The sequence below is a fragment of the Panthera pardus genome, unplaced genomic scaffold (genome assembly GCF_024362965.1).
Source record: "Panthera pardus isolate Hobbes unplaced genomic scaffold, ASM2436296v1 HiC_scaffold_6, whole genome shotgun sequence".
NCBI lineage: Eukaryota > Metazoa > Chordata > Mammalia > Carnivora > Felidae > Panthera > Panthera pardus.
In genome coordinates this window covers 20,544,141-20,570,719 of record NW_026526991.1, presented here as the reverse complement: position 1 = coordinate 20,570,719, position 26,579 = coordinate 20,544,141, and the positions used below count along the sequence as shown (strand labels likewise).

The 26,579-nt window shown below is 39.1% G+C and overlaps 1 protein-coding gene across 6 annotated transcripts in view; it reads left to right on the top strand.

Annotated features, from left to right (window-relative positions):
* Positions 1–26,579, top strand: part of ANO4 (anoctamin 4) — a 418,329-nt gene that overhangs the window by 252,824 nt on the left and 138,926 nt on the right. For 5 of the 6 annotated variants that reach the window (XM_053894723.1, XM_053894720.1, XM_053894725.1 and 2 more), the window contains 2 exons: positions 16,279–16,379; positions 19,797–19,841. In XM_053894723.1, coding sequence (XP_053750698.1) covers positions 16,279–16,379; positions 19,797–19,841 — 146 coding nt within the window. The remainder of the gene's footprint in view (positions 1–16,278; positions 16,380–19,796; positions 19,842–26,579) is intronic. The other variant, XM_053894722.1, reaches the window with a different exon arrangement.

Genomic DNA, 26,579 nt, shown 5'->3' with positions numbered 1-26,579 from the left:
TCTGGCTAAAGGTTTATCAATTTTGTTTATCTTTTCAAAGAACCAGTTCTTGGTTTGATTGATCTTTTCTACTGGTTTGTTGTTTTTTTTTTTTTTTTTTTTTTTTTTTTTTGGTCTCCATTTCATTTATTTCTACTCTGACCTTTATTATTACTTTCCTTCTACTAACTTTGGGATTTACGTATTTTTCTTTTTCTGGTTTCTTTGTGTGTGAGGTTAAATTGTTTGAGATTATTCTTGCTTCTTGAGGTAAGCTGTATCACTATAAATTCCCTTTTAGAACTGTTTCGCTGTGTCCCAAAGATTTGGGACAACTTTGTTTCCATTTACTTTTGTCTGCATGTATTTTTTATTTCCCTTAGATTTCTTCATTTATCCATTGGTTGTTTAGAAGTATGTTGTTTAGCCTCCATGTTGTTGTGGGGTTTTTTTCTAGTTTTTTTTCCTTGTAATTGAGTTCTAGTCTAATGCCATTTTGGTTAAAAAACATGCTTAGTATGATTTCAGTCTTCTTAATTTATTGAGACTTGTTTTGTGGTCTAACATGATCTATCCTGGAAAATCTTCAATGTGCTGTTGAAAAAAATGTGTCCTGCCAATTTTGGACAGAATGTTCTGTATATATCTCAAGTCCATCTGTTCTAATGTGTCATTAAAAGCCACTGTTTATTGATTTTTCTCTGTGGATGATCTATTCACTAATGTAAGTAGGATGTTAAAGTCTCCTACCTTTATTGTAAAACTTTCAGTTTTTACTTTTATGTCTGTTAATATTTGCTTTATGTATTTAGGTGCTCTATGTTGGGTGCTTAGATATTTACAGTTGTTATATCCTCTTGTTGGACTGATCACTTGGTCATTTTGTAATTCCCTTCTTTGTGTCTTGTCAAAGTATTTTTTTTAGCATATACATGTATTTTTAATTTTCTACCCACATTGTTTTTTTTCAATATATGAAATTTATTGTCAAATTGGTTTCCATACAACACCCAGTGCTCATCCCAAAAGGTGCCCTCCTCAATACCCATCACCCACCTTCCCCTCCCTCCCACCCCTCATCAACCCTCAGTTTGTTCTCAGTTTTTAAGAGTCTCTTATGCTTTGGCTCTCTCCCACTCTAACCTCCCTCCCCCATGGGTTTCTGTTAAGTTTCTCAGGATCCACATACGAGTGAAAACATATGGTATCTGTCTTTCTCTGTATGGCTTATTTCACTTAGCATCACACTCTCCAGTTCCATCCACGTTGCTGCAAAGGGCCATAGTTCGTTCTTTCTCATTGCCACGTAGTACTCCATTGTGTATATAAACCACAATTTCTTTATCCATTCATCAGGTGATGGACATTTAGGCACTTTCCATAATTTGGCTATTGTTGAGAGTGCTGCTATAAACATTGGGGTACAAGTGCCCCTATGCATCAGTACTCCTGTATCCCTTGGGTAAATTCCTAGCAGTGCTATTGCTGGGTCATAGTGTAGGTCTATTTTTAATTTTCTGAGGAACCTCCACACTGTTTTCCAGAGTGGCTGCACCAGTTTACATTCCCACCACCAGTGCAAGAGCGTTCCCGTTTCTCCACATCCTCTCCAGCATCTATAGTCTCCTGATTTGTTCATTTTGGCCACTCTGACTGGCGTGAGGTGATATCTGAGTGTGGTTTTGATTTGTATTTCCCTGATGAGGAGCGATGTTGAGCATCTTTTCATGTGCCTGTTGGCCATCTGGATGTCTTCTTTAGAGAAGTGTCTATTCATGTTTTCTGCCCATTTCTTCACTGGGTTATTTGTTTTTCGGGTGTGGAGTTTTGTGAGCTCTTTATAGATTTTGGATACTAGTCCTTTGTCCGATATGTCATTTGCAAATATCTTTTCCCATTCCATTGGTTGCCTTTTAGTTTTGTTGGTTGTTTCCTTTGCTGTGCAGAAGCTTTTTATCTTCATAAGGACCCAGTAATTCATTTTTGCTTTTAATTCCCTTGCCTTTGGGGATGTGTCGAGTAAGAGATTGCTACAGCTGAGGTCAGAGAGGTCTTTTCCTGCTTTCTCCTCTAGGGTTTTGATGGTTTCCTGTCTCATATTCAGGTCCTTTATCCATTTTGAGTTTATTTTTGTGAATGGTGTGAGAAAGTGGTCTAGTTTCAACCTTCTGCGTGTTGCTGTCCAGTTCTCCCAGCACCATTTGTTAAAGAGACTGTCTTTTTTCCATTGGATGTTCTTTCCTGCTTTGTCAAAGATGAGTTGGCCATACGTTTGTGGGTCTAGTCCTGGGGTTTCTATTCTATTCCATTGGTCTATGTGTCTGTTTTTGTACCAATACCATGCTGTCTTGATGATGACAGCTTTGTAGTAGAGGCTAAAGTCTGGGATTGTGATGCCTCCTGCTTTGGTCTTCTTCTTCAAAATTACTTTGGCTATTCGGGGCCTTTTGTGGTTCCATATGAATTTTAGGATTGCTTGTTCTAGTTTCGAGAAGAATGCCGGTGCAATTTTGATTGGGATTGCATTGAGTGTGTAGATAGCTTTGGGTAATATTGACATTTTGACAATATTTATTCTTCCAATCCATGAGCAGGGAATGTCTTTCCATTTCTTTATATCTTCTTCAATTACCTTCATAAGCTTTCTATAGTTTTCAGCATACAGATCTTTTACATCTTTGGTTAGATTTATTCCTAGGTATTTTATGCTTCTTGGTGCAATTGTGAATGGGATCAGTTTCTTTATTTGTCTTTCTGTTGCTTCATTGTTAGTGTATAAGAATGTAACTGATTTCTGTACATTGATTTTGTATCCTGCAACTTTGCTGAATTCATGTATCAGTTCTAGCAGACTTTTGGTGGAGTCTATCAGATTTTCCATGTATAGTATCATGTCATCTGCAAAAAGTGAAAGCTTGACTTTATCTTTGCCAATGTTGATGCCTTTGATTTCCTTTTGTTGTCTGATTGCTGATGCTAGAATTTCCAACACTATGGTAAACAACAGCAGTGAGAGTGGGCATCCCTGTCATGTTCCTGATCTCAGGGAAAAAGTTCTCAGTTTTTCCCCATTGAGGATGATGTTAGCTGTGGGCTTTTCATAAATGGCTTTTATGATGTTTAAGTATGTTCCTTCTATCCTGACTTTCTCAAGCGTTTTTATTAAGAAATCGTGCTGAATTTTGTCAAAGGCCTTTTCTGCATCGATTGACAGGATCATACGGTTCTTATCTTTTCTTTTATTAATGTGCTGTATCACGTTGATCGATTTGCGAATGTTGAACCAGCCCTGCATCCCAGGAATGAATCCCACTTGATCATGGTGAATAATTCTTTTTATATGCTGTTGAATTCGATTTGCCAGTATCTTATTGAGAATTTTTGCATCCATATTCATCAGGGATATTGGCCTGTAGTTCTCTTTTTTTACTGGGTCTCTGTCTGGTTTAGGAATCAAAGTAATACTGGCTTCATAGAATGAGTCTGGAAGTTTTCCTTCCCTTTCTATTTTTTGGAATAGCTTGAGAAGGATAGGTATTATCTCTGCTTTAAACGTCTGGTAGAACTCCCCTGGGAAGCCATCTGGTCCTGGACTCTTATTTGTTGGGAGATTTTTGATAACCGATTCAGTTTCTTCGCTGGTTATGGGTGTGTTCAAGCTTTCTATTTCCTCCTGATTGAGTTTTGGAAGAGTGTGGGTGTTTAGGAATTTGTCCATTTCTTCCAGGTTGTCCAATTTGTTGGCATATAATTTTTCATAGTATTCCCTGATAATTGTTTGTATCTCTGAGGGATTGGTTGTAATCATTCCATTTTCATTCATGATTTTATCTATTTGGGTCATCTCCCTTTTCTTTTTGAGAAGCCTGGCTAGAGGTTTGTCAATTTTGTTTATTTTTTCAAAAAACCAACTCTTGGTTTCGTTGATCTGCTCTACAGTTTTTTTAGATTCTATATTGTTTATTTCTGCTCTGATCTTTATTATTTCTCTTCTTCTGCTGGGTTTAGGCTGCCTTTGCTGTTCTGCTTCTATTTCCTTTAGATGTGCTGTTAGATTTTGTATTTGGGATTTTTCTTGTTTCTTGAGATAGGCCTGGATTGCAATGTATTTTCCTCTCAGGACTGCCTTCGCTGCATCCCAAAGCGTTTGGATTGTTGTATTTTCATTTTTGTTTGTTTCCATATATTTTTTAATTTCTTCTCTAATTGCCTGGTTGACCCACTCATTCTTTAGTAGGGTGTTCTTTAACCTCCATGCTTTTGGAGGTTTTCCAGACTTTTTCCTGTGGTTGATTTCAAGCTTCATAGCATTGTGGTCTGAAAGTATGCATGGTATAATTTCAATTCTTGTATACTTATGAAAGGCTGTTTTGTGACCTAGTATATGATCTATCTTGGAGAATGTTCCATGTGCACTCAAGAAGAAAGTATATTCTGTTGCTTTGGGATGCAGAGTTCTAAATATATCTGTCAAGTCCATCTGATCCAATGTATCGTTCAGGGCCCTTGTTTCTTTATTGACCATGTGTCTAGATGATCTATCCATTTCTGTAAGTGGGGTGTTAAAGTCCCCTGCAATTACCACATTCTTATCAATAAGGTTGCTTATGTTTATGAGTAATTGTTTTATATATTTGGGGGCTCCCGTATTCGGCACATAGACATTTATAACTGTTAGCTCCTCCTGATGGATAGACCCTGTAATTATTATATAATGCCCTTCTTCATCTCTTGTAACAGCCTTTAATTTAAAGTCTAGTTTGTCTGATATAAGTATGGCTACTCCAGCTTTCTTTTGGCTTCCAGTAGCATGATAAATAGTTCTCCATACCCTCACTCTCAATCTAAAGGTGTCCTCAGATCTAAAATGAGTCTCTTGTAGACAGCAAATAGATGGGTCTTGTTTTTTTTATCCGTTCTGATACCCTATGTCTTTTGGTTGGCACATTTAATCCATTTACATTCAGTGTTATTATAGAAAGATATGGGTTTAGAGTCATTGTGATATCCATAGGTTTCATGCTTGTAGCGATGTCTCTGGTACTTTGTCTCACAGGATCCCCCTTAGGATCTCTTGTAGGGCTGTTGTAGTGGTGACGAATTCCTTCAGTTTTTGTTTGTTTGGGAAGACCTTTATCTCTCCTTCTATTCTAAATGACAGACTTGCTGGATAAAGGATTCTCGGCTGCATATTTTTTCTGTTTATCACATTGAAGATCTCCTGCCATTTCTTTCTGGCCTGCCAAATTTCAGTAGAGAGATCAGTCACGAGTCTTATAGGTCTCCCTTTATATGTTAGAGCACGTTTATCTCTAGGTATTTTCAGAATTTTCTCTTTATCCTTGTATTTTGCCAGTTCCACTATGATATGTCATGCAGAAGATCGATTCAACTTACGTCTGACGGGAGTTCTCTGTGCCTCTTGGATTTCAATGCCTTTTTCCTTCCCCAGTTCAGGGAAGTTCTCAGCTATTATTTCTTCAAGTACACCTTCAGCACCTTTCCCTCTCTCTTCCTCCTCTGGGATACCAATTATGCGTACATTATTTCCTTTTAGTGTATCACTTAGTTCTCTAATTTTCCCCTCATACTCCTGGATTTTTTTTAATCTCTCTTTTTCTCAGCTTCTTCTTTTTCCATAATTTTATATTCTAGTTCACGTATTCTCTCCTCTGTCTCTTCAATCCGAGCCGTAGACGTTTCCATTTTATTCTGCATCTCGTTTAAAGCATTTTTCAGCTCCTCCTGACTGTTCCTTAGTCCCTTGATCTCTGTAGCAAGAGATTCTCTGCTGTCCTCTATACTGTTTTCAAGCCCAGTGATTAATTTTATGACTATTTTTCTAAATTCACTTTCTGTTATATTATTTAAATCCTTTTTGATCAGTTCATTAGCTGTTGTTATTTCCTGGAGATTCTTTTGAGGGGAATTCTTCTGTTTGGTCATTTTGGATAGTCCCTGGAGTGGTGGGGACCTGCAGCGCACTTCCCCTGTGCTGTGGTGTATAACTGGAGTTGGTGGGCGGGGCCGCAGTCAGCCCTGATGTCTGCCCCCAGCCCACCGCTGGGGCCACAGTCAGACTGGTGTGTGCCTACTCTTCCCCTCTCCTAGGGGCGGGATTCACTGTGGGGTGGCGTGGCCCATCTGGGCTACTTGCACACTGCCAGGCTTGTGGTGCTGGGGATCTGGCGTATTAGCTGGGGTGGGTAGGCAAGGTGCACGGGGGCAGGAGGGGCAGACTTAGCTCGCTTCTCCTTAGGTGATCCACTTCAGGAGGGGCTCTGTGGCAGCGGGAGGGAGTCAGACCCTCTGCCGGAGGGTTGGCTCTGCAGAAGCACAGCGTTGGGTGTTTGTGCAGAGCGAGCAAGTTCCCTGGCAGGAACCGGTTCCCTTTGGGATTTTGGCTGGGGGATGGGCGAGGGAGATGGCGCTGGCGAGTGCCTTTGTTCCCCGCCAAACTGAGCTCTGTCCTCCCGGGGCTCAGCAACTCTCCCTCCCGTTTTCCTCCAGCCCTCCTGTTCTCCAAGCAGATTTGTTAACTTATAACCTTCCAGATGTTAAGTCCCTCTTGCTGTCGGAACACACTCCGTCTGGCCCCTCCGCTTTTGCCAGCCAGATTCGGGGCTCTGCTTGGCCGGCGGGCCGCCCCTCCGCCCCGGCTCCCTCCCGCCAGTCTGTGCAGTGCGCACCGCCTCGCTGCCCTTCCTACCCTCTTCCGTGGGCCTCTCCTCTGCGCTTGGCTCCAGAGACTCCGTTCTGCTAATCCTCTGGTGGTTTTCTGGGTTATTTAGGCAGGTGTAGGTGGAATCTAAGTGATCAGCAGGACTTGCGGTGAGCCCAGCGTCCTCCTGTGCCGCCATCTTCCTAGTAACTCCTCGTCAAAGTATTTTTTTAAGTCTACATTTTTATGAGTATTGCTACTCTGCCTTTTTTTTTTTTCATTTCTATTTGCATGGAATATCTTTTTCATTTCTTCACTTTCAATCTATATGTGTCTTCAGGTCTGAACCACTGTAGTTTTTTCTCCAAGAGGCTTGTCTCAATTCCTAGCTGAAATTAATATTTTTTGGCTGCAGCATTTTAAGAGTTTTCTTTGTTTTTCTACCAATATAGTTATGAGAAAGTGACACCCTGCTATTTGCCTAAGGGGATACAGAACAGGTGCAAGTAACTACCCTGATTTGACCCTTTGTGCTCAATAAATTAAAATGTGAAGCATATTTATGCCTCAGGCCCTTTGCCTTTGACTCTTCTTGCTGCCTGGAATGTTCTGTCCCTGGATAATGAAACCACATTCTTATACACTTTCTTTGGGTGTCTGCTCAGATGTCACCTTATCAAAAAGCCTATTCATACCACTCTATCTAAAATAAAATTTTCCAACCATTACTTTTTATTTTCTTAACCTTATTTATTTTTCTTCAAGGCATACCATCAGAAATATTATATACCTATTTATTCAAAGTCTCTCTCCGCAGTAGAATTCATGGGAGCAGAGATTCAGTCTGTTTTATTCACAGCTGTCCTCCCAACACCTTGTAGGTTCCCAATAATGGTTTGTGGAATACATAAATGGATAAGTGAGTGAGTGTTGAATTATAGTTCACAGGATGAGATTCATAGTCACCTGCAGAGAACACCATGATTTCCAAGGTACACTTCCACTGAATAAGTTTGGAACCAAGTGAATTATTCCAGCCCCTCCTTCTGCAGGTGAGGAAACTTAAGGCAGAAAGCAAAGGCCAGTTAGCAAATCTAAGGTCCACTCAGAGACCAGGCTGGGACCGGGCAATTTTCAACACGCTTTTACATGTTATTCCAATTTGAGCCTCAAAACAGCCATAGACATTTGCAGCTCAGGGGCCATGTTATCTCTGTGTGGTCAGTGAGGAACTGAGAGAGGAGTGAAGTGACTTACCCAAGTGTGCAGTGAGCTGTGGGAGGACCTTGCCACGCGTTCTTTCTACTGCACAGTAGTACCCAGTTGTCTGTTGGCCAATGGTTACCTTTCAAGACAAACCAAGGATACTTCTAGATACTTTTGGGAAGTATCTATGCCTAGGTTTTCATTAGTCTTCTGTTCCTAAGCTCCACCTCTCTTAAGACCATTTCTTTCAAATTTAAAAAATGGATTTGCGTCATCTTTTGAGCTCAGTTGGCCTAGGGTTGATGGACAGGCCTTTTTAACTTTGATATCCTCTTGTAGGGCCCCAAGACTTCTTGGGGTTGCTACAGATAAACCTAGACCAATGGGAGAACTATTTCCAAATAGACCTCCATTTTCATTCCCCCATTCCACCTGTTCCTTCTTCCTATTTAGCACAAACATAACCCCAATCTTACTTTCTTATTTTTTATCTCTTAGATGAAACCAGAATCCAATGAGCTTGAAAGTGAGAGAGGCAGGCTCCCTTGAGCCAGACCTTCACTCTGTAATATCCTTGGAGAGGAACACTGTTCAATTTTCACATGCAGCTGCCTTTCCTAGTCCCTCCAAGCAAATACCTCTTCATTACTAATGTTCCATCACTATATTTTCATGGCCAAAATTTGCAAACCAGGTTGAAGAAAGCAAATCCTTTTTATTCTTTGATCAAAGCTTTAACTTTTGAAAATGTTTTCATATGCCTTGATAAATCACATACCTTCTTTACCATTTAAATAGCATTTTTAGTGCACAAAGAACTAGCTAAATACTTTGCATGTATTAAACCTCATAGTCCTCAGAAGAAATCTGAAGTGCTGTAATTCACATTTCACAGATGAGAGAATGGAGACTTATAGAGATGAAATATTTTGCTCAAGGTCATCAGTTACTAAGTAGCACATCTGGCCCTTGAACCTTGAATTCCAAAGCTTGGGAATTCCAAAGCTAGGACTTTTAATCATTTCGCCATGTGTTTACTCTATTTTTTTTATGTATTAAGAAAGGTTACATGTCGTGCACTTATTTGTTTTATAATTCTACTCAAATTGCAAGACAGTTATTATAACTGTCTTCGTTTTTTATGTAGTCCAAGGTACATCAGAGTTAGTTGCCTTATTGTAAAACAAATGACCCTTTCCCAGCACAAAGCTAGTGATGAATACACATACAATAAATGTTTGATAACAAGCGATTAACCAAATCCTTTTAAACTGCTTTCCCTTCTTTTGCTACTTTTTAAAGAATTGCTACCGTCCTGTTTTAGTATAACCTAGTCACTGAAAATGTATCTGAGGTGAAAATAGATTGATAAAAATTTCCCAGAATAAGGTTTCTGTGGCACATGTGCTTTCTGGTATATTGTCTTTATGTACACACACACACACAAACATATTATCCACGTGTGACTGTGTACAAGATCATGATCTCATTCAGACCTATATCATAGATGTAAAATGAAGCTCAAACTGCAATGAGCTTTTTCTTTGAAATTAGCATATGTGTTTGTGAGGAGACCTGGAGGTAGAGGGGAGGTTGATTTGCATGCCCATCTCAGAAATTCTGGGAGGTTGCCAGCAGCTTTTGCCTGAGAATTCTTGGGAGAAGTTGGAGAACATACAGCCAGAGACAGGGAAATCCAGGTGCAGAGCAGAGACTCGAGCCACTTCTGCCCCTTGACAAAGTGCTCTGAGGGCACTCCTGTCTCTCCCCAGCATGGGCAAAGGGACTCATGTGTGGGCTTCATTCTTTGCTGCTGGTTTGCATGTGGCAGGGAGTGGCACTTGGGAGAGACATAGCTTGGTACCCATGAGTCCTCCTTGAAATCAGCTCTGACTCCTCATGGAAGGTCCTAGCTTCAGGGAACAAGCTGAACACTACTGGAAGCAGTTCCATCTCAGCTCTGCATCAGCTTCAAAGCCAGGGCCAAGGGCAGTGTCAGCAAGCCCTAAGAGACAGCTGCAGCAGCAGAGATGGGACAAATGGCACTAACTTTAAGCATCAGCCCGGACTAGCTGTGGGAAGGGTTCCCTGAGCTGCTCCTTACTTGACACAGCTCATCACTTCATCCTTCTAGAAACACCCATTCCTCGCAGCTTCTGTTTTGTCTCTTTTGTTATTTCCCATCTACCTCTCTGGTGGTTCCTCCTTAGTCTCCTTTTATGGTTGCTTTCTCTTCTTCCAAACCTTCTAAATGTTGTTGCACCCTAGTGCCTACCTAGTCTTTGCTACTTCCTTAGGTGACCACATCAAGTTCTCTGCTTTTAAATATTAATGATGTGTCTGTAATTCTCAAATTAATAAGCCCCACTAGCCCTGAGGCCAACTCCCATACCCATTTGCCTACTTCACACTTGTATGTATATATCCCCCAGGTTCTCAAATATAGCATATCCTAAAGCAAACAGCCATCTTTCCCCTGATTATTCTCTAACTCATTATGTGGTACTACCATCCATCCAGTTTTCCAGGTGAAACAACATGCACATTAATTTGGACAACGGGTTTTTTTTCTCTCTCTCCTCATTTGACCAATCCCAAATACTTTCAAATCTGCCTCCAAATTGATCTCAAGTCTGTCCCATTTTTCCTTACTATATCTGCCTCCTGGTTTCAGCCATCATCTTGTCTTACCTGGCTTGCTGGAATAACTTTCCTATTGAACTTCCAAGTCCTGGATTCCCTCTGGAACATTTTCCATAGGCCATTTAGAGTATACTTTCTAAAACAAGCTTCATGTTCCCTTCCTGCTTTTAACCCATTGGTGACTTCTCACTGACCTTACAGAATAAAATCTAAACTCCTTACCACATTGAACTTGGCCTGGCATGGTCTGTCCACAGCCATTTTCTCCAACTCCATCTCAGGTAACTCTGCCTACCTCAAACTTAACAATTTCCAGTCACCTGAGCCTTTTAGTTTCTAGTACAATCTCTGGGTCTTCATACTTTCTATTCCCTCTGTCTGGAATGCTCTTCACTTGATTTCTCCCACAGCTAGCACCTTCTCATCTTTTGGATCTCAGGTTAGATGCCATACCTTCAGAGGTTAACCAGGAAATCTAAGGCAGGCACCCCAAATTCTTCTCTCTTATGGCATTATATATTTTTTCCTTTTGGCTACTTCTCATAATTTTCAATCCCATATTTATTTGTTGTTTAATATTTGTCCCCTACTCTATACTGTAAATTCTAGCTGTCTTGTATATTCAGCACCTAGCAGAGTACCTGATATATAGTAGTCAGTGAATGTCTGTTGAATCTTAATGAATGAATGTCCTTAACATATAAGAGACCTGGGGACCATGGAGGGACAGGAGACAGGAATTTAGGCTTGATTCTCAGGGTTTCTTCAGCCTTGTAGTCAAAGACTAGAAAATTCTCTTCAGATACTGGTTCCTTATTGGTCATATTCACAGGTTGTAACTTGGATGAGTAGGAAAGCTATGTTCCTCCCAACACTGCCAGTATGGCATGGCCCATCTTGGAGATCATGACAACTAACATGTTTTTACATACATCGTATCTTTATTATGCCATTTAGTGTGATTCCATAGCTAGATATTGCTATCATTTTTCCATTTTACAGTTGAACAAACTGAGGCACAGAGAGGTAAATAGCTTACCCAAGATCACAGAGCTGGTAAAAGAGACATAGGAATATGAATATGTATAGTCTGACCTCAGAGTCTGCATTCTTAACTAACCTCTGAAGTTCAGCTACCCATAGGTGGCTCTGCACCTATACTCTTTCTCAAAGTGCTCTCTTCCAATCCCATAGATTTAAATGCCGTCTATGTCCTGGCCGCATTTACTTTGTATCTCTGGCCCATACTGCTCCCCTGAGTTCCAGACTAATTTAACTACCCACAAGGCATCTTCTCATGGGTAGCTGAAACTTAACATTTCCAAAACTGAGTTTATGCACTACCTCCATGCCCCCACATCCAAACCTGTTTTTCACTCAGTATCCCCTTCTCAGCAATGGTATTGGTGCTCATGAGATACAAAGATGTGTATATTCATATACATGTCTTTGAGAAAGAGATTGCTTGATTTAGGTAATGGCACACTACTTCTTTTCTGTACTGCTGCTTGATTTAACCTTCCCTTACTAAATTGTGACATACCCAGGCAAGGACCATGACTTACATATCCTTGCATTCTAGCATCTAGGGCATACAGGGTATTGAATGGGATCTTGCTGAATGAAGGAAAGAGAGAAGGAATGTTTTCTGTTTCCAGTTCAGGTAGTTTCCATGCTACTTCTTAATTTCTCCAGCCATTCTTCCAGAGATATTTTCCCAACTCCTTTAAATGGCCATTTTTCTTCTCCCCATGGTTCTAACCTAAGGGGCAGGATATTAATGAAACAACTCTATGTTTCAAAAAACCATTTCATTTCTCTTCGCTTTGTCACTTGCACTCTTGGATTTATGTGGAAAGGAATACTTAATAATGAGGAAAAACCTATTTAGAAACAGTAGCATAATCATTCAGCAGTAGAGAAAAGAGTGATATATGAACCATATAATTAGCAGTAATCTGTTTCATATTTATTTTTCTGGGCTGATGTTCATTTCCTCCTTGAAAAACTGAATGTAAGTAATAAGTACCCCCCTAGCACACACACATACAACCTATGACTAAACATTCATTATCATTCAAGGCAATTCAGCTAAGATTTTTCTCAAGATTATGAAAGTAACTTTTAATAGTCTCAAATCAAATCTTAATTCATTAGTAGCTTACTTTTGCCTTGTTTTTGTTGCTTTGTTTTCTAAAATACAGAATTCTTTTCAGATTAGTTTGTATAGTTTGTATAAACTAATAAACAGATTAATTTATATAAACAATTCAGAAATTATGCATCTTCAACGCATGTACAAAGCCATAGATTTATTTAAACCTCAGAATTTATTAGGTAAAATTGACAAGGGAGTCCAGAGATATGAGTGTTAGCTCTATCTGGGATAAACATTCAGTTTGGCTATGAGTGAATTACTTGGCCTCTTTCCCCTTTAAGGAGTGGAAGGAAAACCTCCCTTGCAAGGTTTGTGTAGGAATAAAATGAGGTAACAATGTGAAATTGTTTCCAAAATTATTAAGCTCTAAAAATAATAATAAAGTGATGGTTTTATAATTATTATTATAATTGAAATAAGAAAAATGAAGATATTTTTATCCCGCTTGAATGAGTCAAAACAGCTATGCTCTTATGCAGAAAATGGTAGAGTCTACATTAGAATTTTAGTTGACTCCATGTGTATTCAGATAATGAACTTGGCTTTTCCACACACAGAAATGTGACAGATATTTATTTATTTATTTATTTATTTATTTATTTATTTATAAATAAATGTTTATTTTATTTTTGACAAAGTGTGAGCGAGGGAGGGACAGAGAGAGACGGGGACAGAAGATCCAAAGCGGGCTCTGCACTGACAGCAGCAAGCCTGACGCAGGGCTCAGACTCGCAAACCATGAGATCATGACCTCAGCCAAAGTCAGCCACTCAATCGACTGAGCCACCCAGATGCCCCAGAAATGTGGCATTTAAAATGTGCCCTAAGTATAATATTTTAATGTAGTCTCCTTAATATTTTCACATATTCATGGAGTTCTACAAAATGATTTTTCTTCCACTGTATTTATTTTCTATAAATCTAGCAATTACAATAATTTCACAAAAAGAGGATATTTTAGGATTATATTATGCCTGGGTGGCTCAGTCAGTTAGGCGTCTGACTTCGGCTCAGGTCATGATCTCATGGTTTGTGGATTTGAGCCCCACATCGGACTCTGTGCTGACAGCTCAGAGCCTGGGACCTGCTTCAGATTCTGTGTCTCCTGTCTCTGCCCCTCCCCCACTTGTGCTCTGTCTCTCTCTGTCTCTAAAAAATAAATAAATGTAAAATAATGTTTTTTAATTAAAAAAAAGATTATATTCTGCTATAAATCAGAGTTTGTTTGAGTCTGTGAATCAATTACATTCCCATATTCCTTGATGCACAGTTTCACTCTGTCTTGGGAAGATGAGAGAAGAAACAGGTGAGTGTAAAATCTTGTAGGAAGGCTAAGTGAACTTAAAGAATTCCCAATGTCAAAATTAACATTTTCAAGTGGGAAAGCCGTAATACCTACCCAGAATCTGATGTATGTCTTTAATATAAACAAAAAGATCCATTTATTAGAAAATAGTCTTCTGTTTTATAACTTGGAAAACTGTACTATATATTGGAAAACAAATGGCAGTCTTTTCCAGTGCAAAAACTGCTCAGCTGATAAGCTGAGACCATCTCATATCTGCATCTACAGATGTGAATGGGACAGGATGGAGATTTTCGTGGGTATGTGCACTTTCTCCGTGTCCTGTATGGACATTGCTACCTATGAGCTCATTTACACTCCCCCTGGCTACGTAGCTATAAGCATCCAATCTAGAGAGGATTGGATATAATGGGTTACTCAATGGAAAACCGGTTCATGCAAAGAGATCCAACAGCTGGTTGTCACATCTTCAGTGCATATTGGCTTGTCTGTTCCCTGGATGGGTACCTCATTTGCAGTTACCAGCTATGTGGCTCCAAGAATCACTTCATCCTTCTTGCTTCACAGGACAGGCAACTTTCACTTGGACCAGGACTAACTGTTCACATTTCACTAACCATACTCTAGATAAGTATTGATTGTGTATTCCCTCTGGATCAGGCACTGTGCTAGGCCTGGAGGATTCGACTGTGAATAGCAGAAATGTTCCTTGTGCTTAGGGGGCTTACAGCCAGAGGTCACCTTGTCCCAACCTAGAATATAAAACCTCATTTCAGCCTGAATTGCTAGAAAGTTTGGTTTTCAGACCAATATCAAAGTTTGCCTTCCATCATTGTGGATTTGGGCCCAGGCTCTGGGAAATTCACCTTTGGGAAATTCACCACCATCAGAGTTCCTGGGAACTTTGTAGTTGACACCAGTTTGATCTTCATAATATCTTGGGGAATTCTTATAAACTGAGTACAATATTTATAAACCCAGAAAGAAGACTCTGAATGAAAACATGAGCAATGAATTGCAACTGCACATCATCTGCAATTTTAAAACAATTCCCTGTAGCACAAATTTATCCCATAAAGTCGGGCTTCTATTTTTGTCAGTTGTGTAAAAGTAATGGATTGTTTATAAATATTGTTATAAGGAGAGCTTAGCCACACAAGCCTAAAATATCTGTTAACATTCTTATACTGTAAAAATTTAAATGGCATGCAGTCCAGAATGAGCTTGTGTGAAAAAGATATGGATAAACAATAGACCATTTTGCTAATTTAAACTGGTCTGGCTCACTGTTTTCTTATTTTTCTTCTACCTCCTTCCACAACCCAGCCCTGGGAGATGACTTCCAAAGGAAGTCTCCTAATTGGAGATACCCCTTGGCCAGAGACATAGACCAAAACTTGTTGGGTGGTTACTAAAATGCGAAGTCCTGGTTTTACTTTCCTGTCTATGTGCTGTATTGATAAAAAGCCCAAGAGGAGTTAAAAACCTTTGAAAAAGCCTTCCCTGATAGTGATCCAGATGCAAAACTCACCTCACTGAAGACCCTCTATCTCCACAACCACCGATTTTTTATTTTGCCTGGATGATTGAGAGCATCTCTTCTTCTCTTGCTTTCTCTGCAACTCTCCCTGATATATTTTTTTCTCTGTGCGCTAGCCACAGATCACTGTGAAAATCTCAATCAAAATGACTTCCCAGTGTTCCTGGGATAAAGTCCAGTTGTCTTATGGCTGGCGAGGCACTGCACATGCTGGCTCCCACTCACCTTTTCAACCTCTACTCACGCTAATCTTTATGATGAATACACTCCAGCCACTCTGCTCTCCTAACTGCTCCTCAAACACAGAGCATACCACGCGAGTTCTGAGCTTAGGGCCTTTGCCCCTGGAACATTTATTCCATGCTCTTACCCAGCTGGCTCCTTTGTGTCTCAACTTTGCATGTCCCCTCTGCAGAGGGGCCTTTCTGGACCCCTTGCCCAAAGTAGTGTGTGCCCCGCTCCCTATAATTTCTCCCATTATTTTGTTATCTTCAGAATATTCATCGCTATCTAAATTTATCTCTTTTAAACCTGTTTTTGCCTATTTCTTTTTTTTTTGTATGTTTGTAGAATGTAAATGGCATTCATGTCTCTTTTGTTCACAGCTGGGTGTCCAGTGCCAGACACATATTGGTATATTTTTTGAATGAATAGATGCACACACAAGGACCCAGTTTTGGCTGAAAATGCCCCAAATCCTAAACTCCTGTTCTAAATTCCAACTCAATTTAAACCATAGGAAATTTGGATATACTTTTCAATTTTGTTTCTTTTTTCTGTTTCAGTCCTCTCTAATAAATAGTGACATTATCTTTGTGAAGTTGCATGCCCCATGGGAAGTGCTTGGAAGATATGCAGAACAAATGAATGTAAGAATGCCTTTCAGGTAGGTGTAAATATATTTTTTCCCACTCTCTACTGCTTCCCTGTAAAACTAATGTGCCCTTCTCTTGAAACAAATAAAACCGAAATGCAGACTGAAACATTATTAGAGAAGGTGTTTAAAATGCTTAGGAAATACAGTCTTTATGGCTTATGATGACTTCATGGCTTTTTGTGAAAATTCCTGGCTAATTCAGTCCTTAGCAGGTAAATATGTCAACTGCCTCTGAGAAATAAGAATTTTCCAAGTGGCATTTTCATTTCCAAAATGTCATTTTCAAAAGCCCTGTGTACTGCTGCTTTGAATGGCCAGACCCCAGGCATCGATGGTGCACGTTCTTACTGACATTAAAATCTGCCTCCATTAAAGCAAGTTCAAGAAATTTCATGAAAATGTGATCTACTTTTTAAATCATTTTTAAATTTTAAAAAGTCAGTTCACAAGTACTGTGCAAGCATAATCATTGATATTTATTCCAAAGGGAATAGAAAATACTTCAAGTGGATTGCTTAGTTATTTAAAGGATTAATTTACCTTCATCTTGTAATGGATATTCTTATTTTCCATATAGATTAAGGAAAAGGTATCTACATTTGCTAGATAGTTTTAAACTTGAAATTATAAATGCCAAAATATGTAGGAAGTAAATAATGGAATATCCTAAAGGAGATGGAGAGATTTAGTACCAAGGGAAGTTCCAAAGGGAATAAAGAATTAAAACCTTTTTGTTCACAATTTGCCAATAAGACCAAGTCAGATGACAGAAACCAAGCAAACTGGTACCAATTCTAAAATATACCTCTTAATGAGCTGTGGGAAATTACAGAGACAGAGGCACTAGGGACACATTTAGAGAAGGGCAATTTCCACTCAGAGATCTGTAATGTATTTCCCTGGTGCATCTTACTTTCTTTGTTTATTGGCCTTTTTGTTCTAATACCAAGTCAAAATAGAGGCTGGGATTTCTAGTATCTGTTTACCTCAAGGCAAAATTCTCAAAGGAATTGAGATAAACATAGTTCTAAACTTTTGACTTATTTTTGTATTTAAAATGTGACAAAGGAAATCTGAGAACTCAAAGATTAAAAAAAATATGTAAAATCACTGAGTCATTTATCAGTTTAGTTTCTATTGAAACTTGTTACCCTATAATTATAATTAATTAAAGCCAGTTATTTATCAATGCTATAACTATTTAATACAGATTAATACCATATCACTCATAAAGACCAAAAGGAAAAGAAATCTATGCTTAGACACAGTCGTGTATCAGACCAACATCTTACAGCCAACAGTCAAAAGTCTGTGTTTTGATAAAAGTGAGATAGTAAAACTTAGGGAAATTGATAGTTCCTCCCTAGCAATCTCACAAAACCTTCTACCAGAACACAGTTTTCAAGCAAAAAACCCAAGGAGATTGTGGAAACTTGAGCAGTGTTAATGCACAACAAGTTCCTAGTACGTGGAACCATTTCATATATGAAGGGCCTGACTGTATCATAACTAACATTTCTACATGCTCATTATATAGCAGAAAAGTGCAGCCTGGAAGCAGCATTAATACTTTCCTTATGCTGTATTAAGAGAACTGTGATCCAGGGAATAAATGAAAAACTGTAATAACTATGAATAATAATCTTCTTTGTAAATGTAGTTATTCCTGCAGGACAATGTTAGGACAAAGTAGTGTTAATAGTGGATACTAATTAGCCTCACTAATATTGATGTGATTTTACTTAAGCATAGCTTCACTAGATAGAACCTGATGCACTTAAATTTTATGCAGTTATTTTGTCCAGTGTTTCAGGTAAATAACTCTAGCCTAAGGAGATCTATGTATTTCCAAAGGAGGAATTTTCCTGCCATATCATTTCAACAAAATGTACAAACATCAGTTTGGCTAAATGTAAATGCCTCAAAGGATTGTGTGTGTATTTATTATTTTCTGTAGATTGCACTTCTGAATCCTGGGTTAGTCTCCTTGGGTTTTTTACTCCTGCAATGTTTAAAGCAAAGTTGAATAATTTTCTTAAGGGAATTTGTGAACAAAATTTGCTTAAGTACTTATATGTCCATGGATATGGTCTCTTTTATTTTTATTTTTTTTTAATTAATAGACTAATTATAGGGCATTTTTAAGCTTACAGAAAATTGAGTTGATAGTATGGTGTTCTCATACATGCCTTCTCACCCCACTTTCAGTTTCCTTATTGTTAATATTTTGCATTAGTGTAGTATATTTGTTGTATTTAATGGACCAATATTGATACATTATTATTATCTAAAGTACACAGTTTACTTTAGGGTTCACTCTTTGGGTTGTATAGTTCTATGCAGTTTGAAAAATCCATGTCATGTATCCACCATTATGGTGTCACACAGAATAGTTTTACTGACCTAAAAATCTTTTTTACTCCATCTGTTCATCCCTTCTACCTCAATACAAACCCCTAGAAGCTCATGATCTTGTCTCTATTTTAGTAGTTTTGCCTACTAAAAACATGAATATGTTTATCAGTTTTCATAGATAGGCAAAGTTGTGTATAAACTTCTCATTTTCCATAAGTGAGATAGCTTAGTAACAGTTCAGAATATATATAAACCGCATCAGTTTCATTACTACTCCATTGTTTGAAGCCCAAAATATGAAAGGGCTAATTGTTGTTTTTTTTTTTTTTTATAAAACATCTAACCCATACACTCTCCATTCAGATTACACCCAGAATTTTAATCTGGAGTGCTTTAAAAAATACAGATACACAGAAGTACAACACACTCTTACTAAGTCTGACTTTTAAAATATTTTTTCCAAGATTCCTTGTTTTACCTCTTTAATTCATGTCCAATCAGAGCCAGTGGTTAGACAGTATTCCCTAGTGCGGTTATTTGCAGTAGGAGTTGATGCTGATTAGTGTTCTTCCCATACTGGTTGTAAAATAAGTACTTTTTATATTACCCTGGCTAAATCAAATGAGAGAAGTCTTCTGTAAACTTCAAGAGCTATATAAATATTAGTTAATATAATAGTATGCCCATTAAATTGTGCATGTTGCCAGCAGGCTGGCAATCCATTTCTTCATTCCTAAAAAAAAAAAAAAGGCTGACCTCGGCTAAATTCATACGAATACCAATTGCTCCAAATCATCGTTCTGCACAGGCTGTGTAGGCGAAGAGCAACCATAAAAAATTATGATAATGAGAGGAAGAAATACCAATGGAAAATATTTCGTAAGATTTCATGACTCAAAAATGCATGCCCTATGTTCCTACTACATTTCTCACTGTTAATCTCTTTTTAGTTTTTTCTTCTTCACCTCTTACAGGCTTCTATCTTCAATCTCCTTTCCTTCCTTGCTAGTTCAAACTGTAACTGACGATGGGTTTTCTTCTCGACTGGCTTCATTTTTGCTGTTCTTCCAGGAGAAAAATCTATTACCTGCCCCGCCGGTACAAGTTCATGAGCAGGTTAGTAGCATGCTCTGTCATGATGTGTTTGATCTGTTGGCCTGTTTGTTCCAACAATGACAAGGAATACAAGCTGGGGACCTTTGTCACATGGCAAAACTGACTGCCATGAACATTCCAAAATAGGTATTTCAGGTTAGCCTGGAAAGATAAGAGAAAAGATGAAAATGCTCTTCTCAGAATCTTCCCTGTAACTTCTTCACACTTAGGAGAACAGAATTTATAGCCCATTCTATTATTAGATAAATTACCAAAAATCCCCAGCTGTTGAGTGCATCTTTGGTCTGAATGTTATTTTTTTTCCACAAAAATCCCACCCTCCACTATAAGTAACTTGAAATCTTGAAGTGCAGACAATAAATATGTCAAAAAGCAGATAGCTGTTCAGCAGCCCATGGCCGGGGCCCTCTTATGTTAGTAAGACTTTGTTTATAAAATATGTAGATGTATTACCTTACTCAGAAGCCCTTCCTACTTTCCTTTTTTCTTTAACCTTTCCCCACCCACCCAAAATTCTACTGGCTAAAAATTTCCTTCAGTGTACTATATATGCTTCCAAAGCTTGTTTCTTGTTATTTTTTGAGAAGCCAGGGAGACGGGGGGGGGGGGGGGGGGCATCAATGGAGTCCTTTAATTTGATACTGTTGTGATAACTAGAAACCTAATTTCAAAATTTTAATTAGTCTTATGTGACCATTCACCCTGAGCTGAGCTGACTATTAAACTTGGAGACCATTGCATTTCTCTGAAAATCCTTTTGTTCTGTGAGAGTTAGGATTCAAGTTTACTCTGCTTATGTGCTATGCAGAATGATAATTATAAGATAAATTGATATATTTTAGTGGGTTTACTCAAATGCATGTGCACTCAACAAAGTAGGGTGTAAGACTTGACATCCAAAGAAACTAAGATGTGGTTTCCATAAATGTCCCTGCACAGTATCCTTACTAGCAATTCTTCTTTCCTTAGACAGTAGTGATGGCATTTGGATTCACCATGATTTAAAATGTTTTTAAATGTTTACTCATTTCTGAGAGACAGAGAGAGACATAGCATTTGCAGGGGAGGGGCAGAGAGAGGGAGACAAAATCTGAAGCAGGTTCCAGGCTCTGAGCTGTCAGTGCAGAGCCCCACGCAGGGCTCGAACCCACAAACCGTGAGATTATGACCTGAGCCAAAGTCAGACACTTAACCAACTGAGCCACCCAGGTGCCCTGGATTTACCATGATTTAGATTAGTCCCTTGTCATATAATGACCTTCTATAAAACTCTGATGGTAACATATTAGCCTATATCACTAGTTCTCAATAGCTCTCAAGCTTTAACCAGCAAACCTGGAAAGCTTATTAAAACACAAGACTGCTGGGCCTGTGCTGTAAACTATGATGTAGGTGACCATCTATCCACCTGGATGGTGTGCGAAGGCAAGGATGGCTTGTCTAATTCTATATTTCGAGCACCTAGCACATAGTAGGTGCAGTGAATGGGCAAATGAATTTCTTTACACATGTGAGAGGATTTGAGTGAGGAAAAAGGAGGTCACACCAAAAAAGCACAGGAAAACCAGGTCTGCCAAAAGTATCACAGGCTTGGAACTGAAACAGTTACACTGTGGGGGAGGAGAGAGCAATGAGGACTTGAAAGAAAATGGTGATAAAAGGAACCATAAATCTCAAGGTTGGATTGGGTATCAAATGTCATCAAGTCCAACCACTCAATTGATACTTGAACTTCTGCTGTAGGGTCAGCCAGCCCATGTTTGAATATCTGTGGAGATAGGGAGTTTCCGAATACAGCTGTGGGCACCTGACTATTAAAAAGTTTTTCCTTAAAATAAGTCATAATCTCTCTTTCTCTCTGTCTCTCTCTGTCTCTCTCTCTCTCTCTCTCTCTCTGTCTTTAGTTTTTACTTGAAAAAACTGTTCAGATTGTAGTTCTTCTCCCTGGATAAACAAACAAAAAATAATCTACAGCAGAAAGGCAAAGTGTATAAGAAAGATTGTGAAATTATAAGCAAAAGTACTTAGCAAGTATTTGGAAATTGAGGGAGAGAAAGAGGTTTCCATACCTAAGGGATTGGGAAAATGTTGGAAGTAAAAGAAGAATGAAAATCCAGAAGAGGTACAGGTGAGAAAGATGATGATTTTTGTTTAATAATTCTGTAGCATAACTCACAGTAGGTCTTTGACACATATGTGTCTTGAAGGCCTCTGGAAATGATGGCAAGCAGTTGAGCTTAGAGGTAAAGCTAGAGAATCCAATTTTGGACTCAGAAATATAGAAGTCATGACTTGAACGAGGGGAGTGGATGGAATTTCCCAGGGAAGGAGACAAAGTACAAAAAGAGGGCCAGTAGCAATTCCTTGGAGAATCTGTATTAAAGAGGCAGGAAGAAATGGAAGAAGGATGAAAAAGAACAATTTAAGGAGGAGACCCAATAGAGGACTGTGTCAAAGGTACCAGGAATGAGTTCCCATAAGAATGGGTGTTCTTCAACTTCTGATGAAGGCTGAGAGATGAGAATCAATTTTGAATATTTAGGAGTTAGGGGCTCCTGGGTGGCTCAGTCGGGTAAGCGTCCAACTTTGGCTCAGTTCATGATCTCACAGTTCGTGAGTTCGAGCCCCGCATCTGGCTCTGTGCTAATGGCTCGGAGCCTTGATCCCACTTCAGATTCTATGTCTCCCTCTCTCTCTGCCCCTCCCCTGCTCACACTCTGTCTCTATCTCTCTCTCTCAAAATTAAATAAACATTTAAAATAATTTAGAAGTTAGTGATAACTGCCATGATAGCTGTCCCATGAGAGGTGGTTCTCAAATGTGAGCAGACATCAGGATTATCTTCAGGGTTTTTTAGTACTGAGATTATTTGGCCCATCCCCAGTGTTTCTGAGGTGAGGCACAATAATTTGCACTTCTGTCAAGATCCCAAGTGATGTTAATGCGGCTGGTCTGGGAATATATTTTGAGAATGATGACCACATTAGAGGAGGATAATGGAAACCAAATTATAGCTGGTGGAGAATGGACAAGGCCCTGATAAATCAGAAGCAGGGAGGATTCACTACTACCTTGGTAAATTTTGAGATAGAGGAAAAGAAAGGGGATAGGCTTAAGAACAGTAGCCAAGAAGAAGGAAGCAGAAGAGATTGTGACAGGTGACCAACCACATATTCTCCATGCATGTAGCGGAGAGGTTTTGAGTGAGTAAGGGTGTGGGAAATCCTTGTTTCTTGAACAACTTACTAAACATCAATCTTCAGCCTGAAAAAGTCGATGCTACTTCAACTGCATAAGTCATAATCATAGAAGAATTTGGGCATTGAAAGTCACTGGAAGACTCAGACAAAGAGAAGGAAAAAGAAACCCTAACTAACTGGTAGTATGACGCACTGATTCAGAATGCCTCTTAAGCTTCATTGCTTACCACATTCCTGTAGTGGTGTACCTTAGTGAAGCCCAGTATCTGGTGTAATTTTTAAAATGCAGTTTGTCAGAAATGTTGTTATCTATTTTAACTCTTATGAAGAGTGTCTCTGATATGCCATCTTGAAGGTGCATCTGTATCTTGCTATCCTGATTGTACACCATTAATAAAACACTGACTCCAATATTCTAAAATTCTCATGTCATCCTAGATATGGGTATTTAATTTAGCTTTTAGTTTCATCCACATAAATGATATTTAATTTCATTACTTCATGAAAGAATCCCTGAAACACGTTTATCTCTTTTAATGATAAGAGAAATTATAAATTATAATAAACTTGTGTTGAGCAGGCAGAGAATTAAGCATCTTTTCACAAATACCTTTATTTTTAAAAGTCACCTGACTCCCATAAAGCACACTCATGCAGTTCAGACATATATTCTGGAGGTAAATGCTATTTTCATCATGTACTTGGTCTATTAAATGCTCCTTTGACTTTTCAGGCAAACTTAAAAGCATTATAAATTGCCTATCCAATAAAGAGAGGAAATTTATCATCTATCTTCTGCCTGTTTTTTTTTTTTGCCTTCACCAAATAATTCAAATATAGTCTGTAGAAAATGTGATTACAAAGTAACAAATTTGATAATTGTGAGTGGCTTGTAGCTGAAGTCTCACTACTACTCATTCCTTTTCCATCCACTGCCCACACGCACCTGCCTGATGTTATCCTTTGCAATCCTTTGGCAGAATGTTGCCCCTACTACATTATACATTCAGTGCAGTTGTAATCTTATCAGTTGAGTATACAGGCACATGACAAAATGACTTGTATTTTCCATCCTTGTTTTAAAAAATTAATATATGTAAATGTTCCAAAGCCTTTAGACTCTTCTATAAGATATTTAGGTTGTGCCCCAGTTAGTAGCCTTGTGACCTAAAAGAATCCTAACTCCTATCCAAGGAGAGGCTATAAATACAGGAGACTTGGCTCTCAGAAGAGGAAAAAGAAATCCAAGGCTCCTGTTGTCTGTTATCAGTCCAGAAGGGCTTCATTTATTGCAATGTCGGGCTCTGTGGTACCTCCACTATAAAAAAAAAAAAAAGATTTATCTGTAGGTTCCCTCAAGATATGTCATTCCTGAAAATGTAATCTGTTTGAAGTGTGATGCTATTATAATATTCTGGTCTGGGGAAAAGTAGGTGTCTCTGAAGTAGCCTATTTCATTTAATTTAGCCTAATTAAGTTGTCATTAGTACAGGTTCCCTCCTGGGTTGTTAGTGGCTCCAGGGTAAAGGCCTTTGTCTTCTTCAGTGTATATCCACAGCTTCCAGGTGGGGACTCTGCACGCAGTAGGTAATTTATGAAGACCTACTGATAGGTTAGTATGTGGGGAGTGAAGTCCGTTGGCCTGTGGCCTTTTCTTTAATTCTCACCACTCCTAAGGTAGGTAAGATAGTCTCCCCTTTACATCTCAGGGAAACCAAGGGCCAAACAGCTTTAAGCAGAGCCTTCCCAAAGCACATTTCTAAGGCACACCTGGGGAAGGCACAGCACATCAGAGGTGGCACTTCCTGCCCATTTGCTTGTGCTGTGCTGCCAGCTCTTTGCAGCTACTCAGAACCTGACCTGCCATGAACCAGAATCCGGGGGGGGGGGGGGGGGGGGAGGGGGAGGAGGGGGCTGAACTTACTGTAATAGCAACTTTCTGTAAAGTACCCACCTTTTAGCTCAGATATTAACTTGACAGTTTAAGCCAGAAATGCCCAAGTGGATGATCAGTTCATTGTGTCTCTATTGATTTGCCTATGTATTCTGTAAGAGGGCTTTTGTTAGCAAATGGCAGAAATAGAACAGAGTGGCAATGTGTCCAACCAAAATTAATACTAAATCATTAAGCCAACATTTTCTCTTTGCTATTCCATGTCAGTGGAAAGAGATTTTGTTAAGTAGGCTCAACTCGTATACTAAAGACACAAATGCAATACTTTCTGGTTAGTTGGTTTCTCGACTCCTGTATCTAAGAGATTTCAAGATTGACAATTTAGGGAAGTTTATTAGATGAAGATGAGAGCACAGACCTCAATCTGTGCTTCAGTATACAATCTTAGCTCTTGAATTCCCATCAATAATTCTACATAAAAGTTTATCATCATCATCTTCTTCTTCATCCTAGATACTACCACTGAACTGAGCATTTTGTACATTGAAGACATTGAACAAATACCTGATATTTGTTATCTTGTGTAGTCCTCACCATGCCTCATGAAGCAAGTGTGTTAGCCCAGAGAGGTTTAGTCATTTGCTCAGCATGGCACCCACCACTAGGCGGATGTACAACTAAGGCGTGAACCTACTTCAACTTCAGAGTCCATCATTCTAGATGAAAATTACCCATTATATTGTGAAAAGCAAAGCTCTTTATTAACTTAAGGTTTTTTTAGGGTGAGATAGCCAAGGTATTATTTCCCAAGTCACCAGAAACATGTAGAATCTAAGAAGCAGCAGAATCAGAAACCCAACTTGGGTGTCATGCTTTCCAGCCTGGTGGATTTTGCACTATGTATTTCTTCTTGCACTGTGGAAGAAGATCCTCAGTGATGTCTAAACACAGTCTGGGATGGGAGTGTTTGTTGAAGAATGGCCAGTTATCATCCAGCCACAGAGAAACAGACCCTTGTTCCCAGAGCCACCAGACTGGCAGGTGGAGTAGCATGTGGTACATCATCCTCAGCATTGGGAGCCTGACCAGCCATGGTCTTCTCAAGGAGAATATCAGACCAAGACTGTTTTAAGATGTATATTAGTTTCCTAATTAGTTTGCTATTGTGATAAATTCCTGAAAACTTAGCTGCATAAAACAACACAAGTTTATTCTATAGGCCAGTAGTCCAGGGGAGGAGACTTAACTGGTTTCCCTGCTCAGGGTCTCTCAAGGCTAAAGTCCAGGTATTGGTTGTCCTGGGCTTTTCTTGAGGCTTTCACGGAGAATCTTCTTCCAAGTTCATTCACGTTGCTGGCATAATTTAGTTCTGTGCAGTTTTTTTTACAGGCTCTTAGACAAAGGTCATTCCCAGCTTCTAGAGGGTGCCTGCACTTCCTGGATCCTGGCCCTCCCTCTTCATCCTCAAAGATAGCAATAGTCTGTTGAGTCTCTCTGACCACCCCCTACCTTTTGCCTCATCTTTGCTATCTCTAGATGGAGAAAGTTCTCTCCTTTTAAATGGCTCATATGAGTAGGTTGGGCCCACCTGAGTAAACCAGGATGCTCTCCTCTCTAAAGGTTCCTTAATCCTGCTTAAATCTA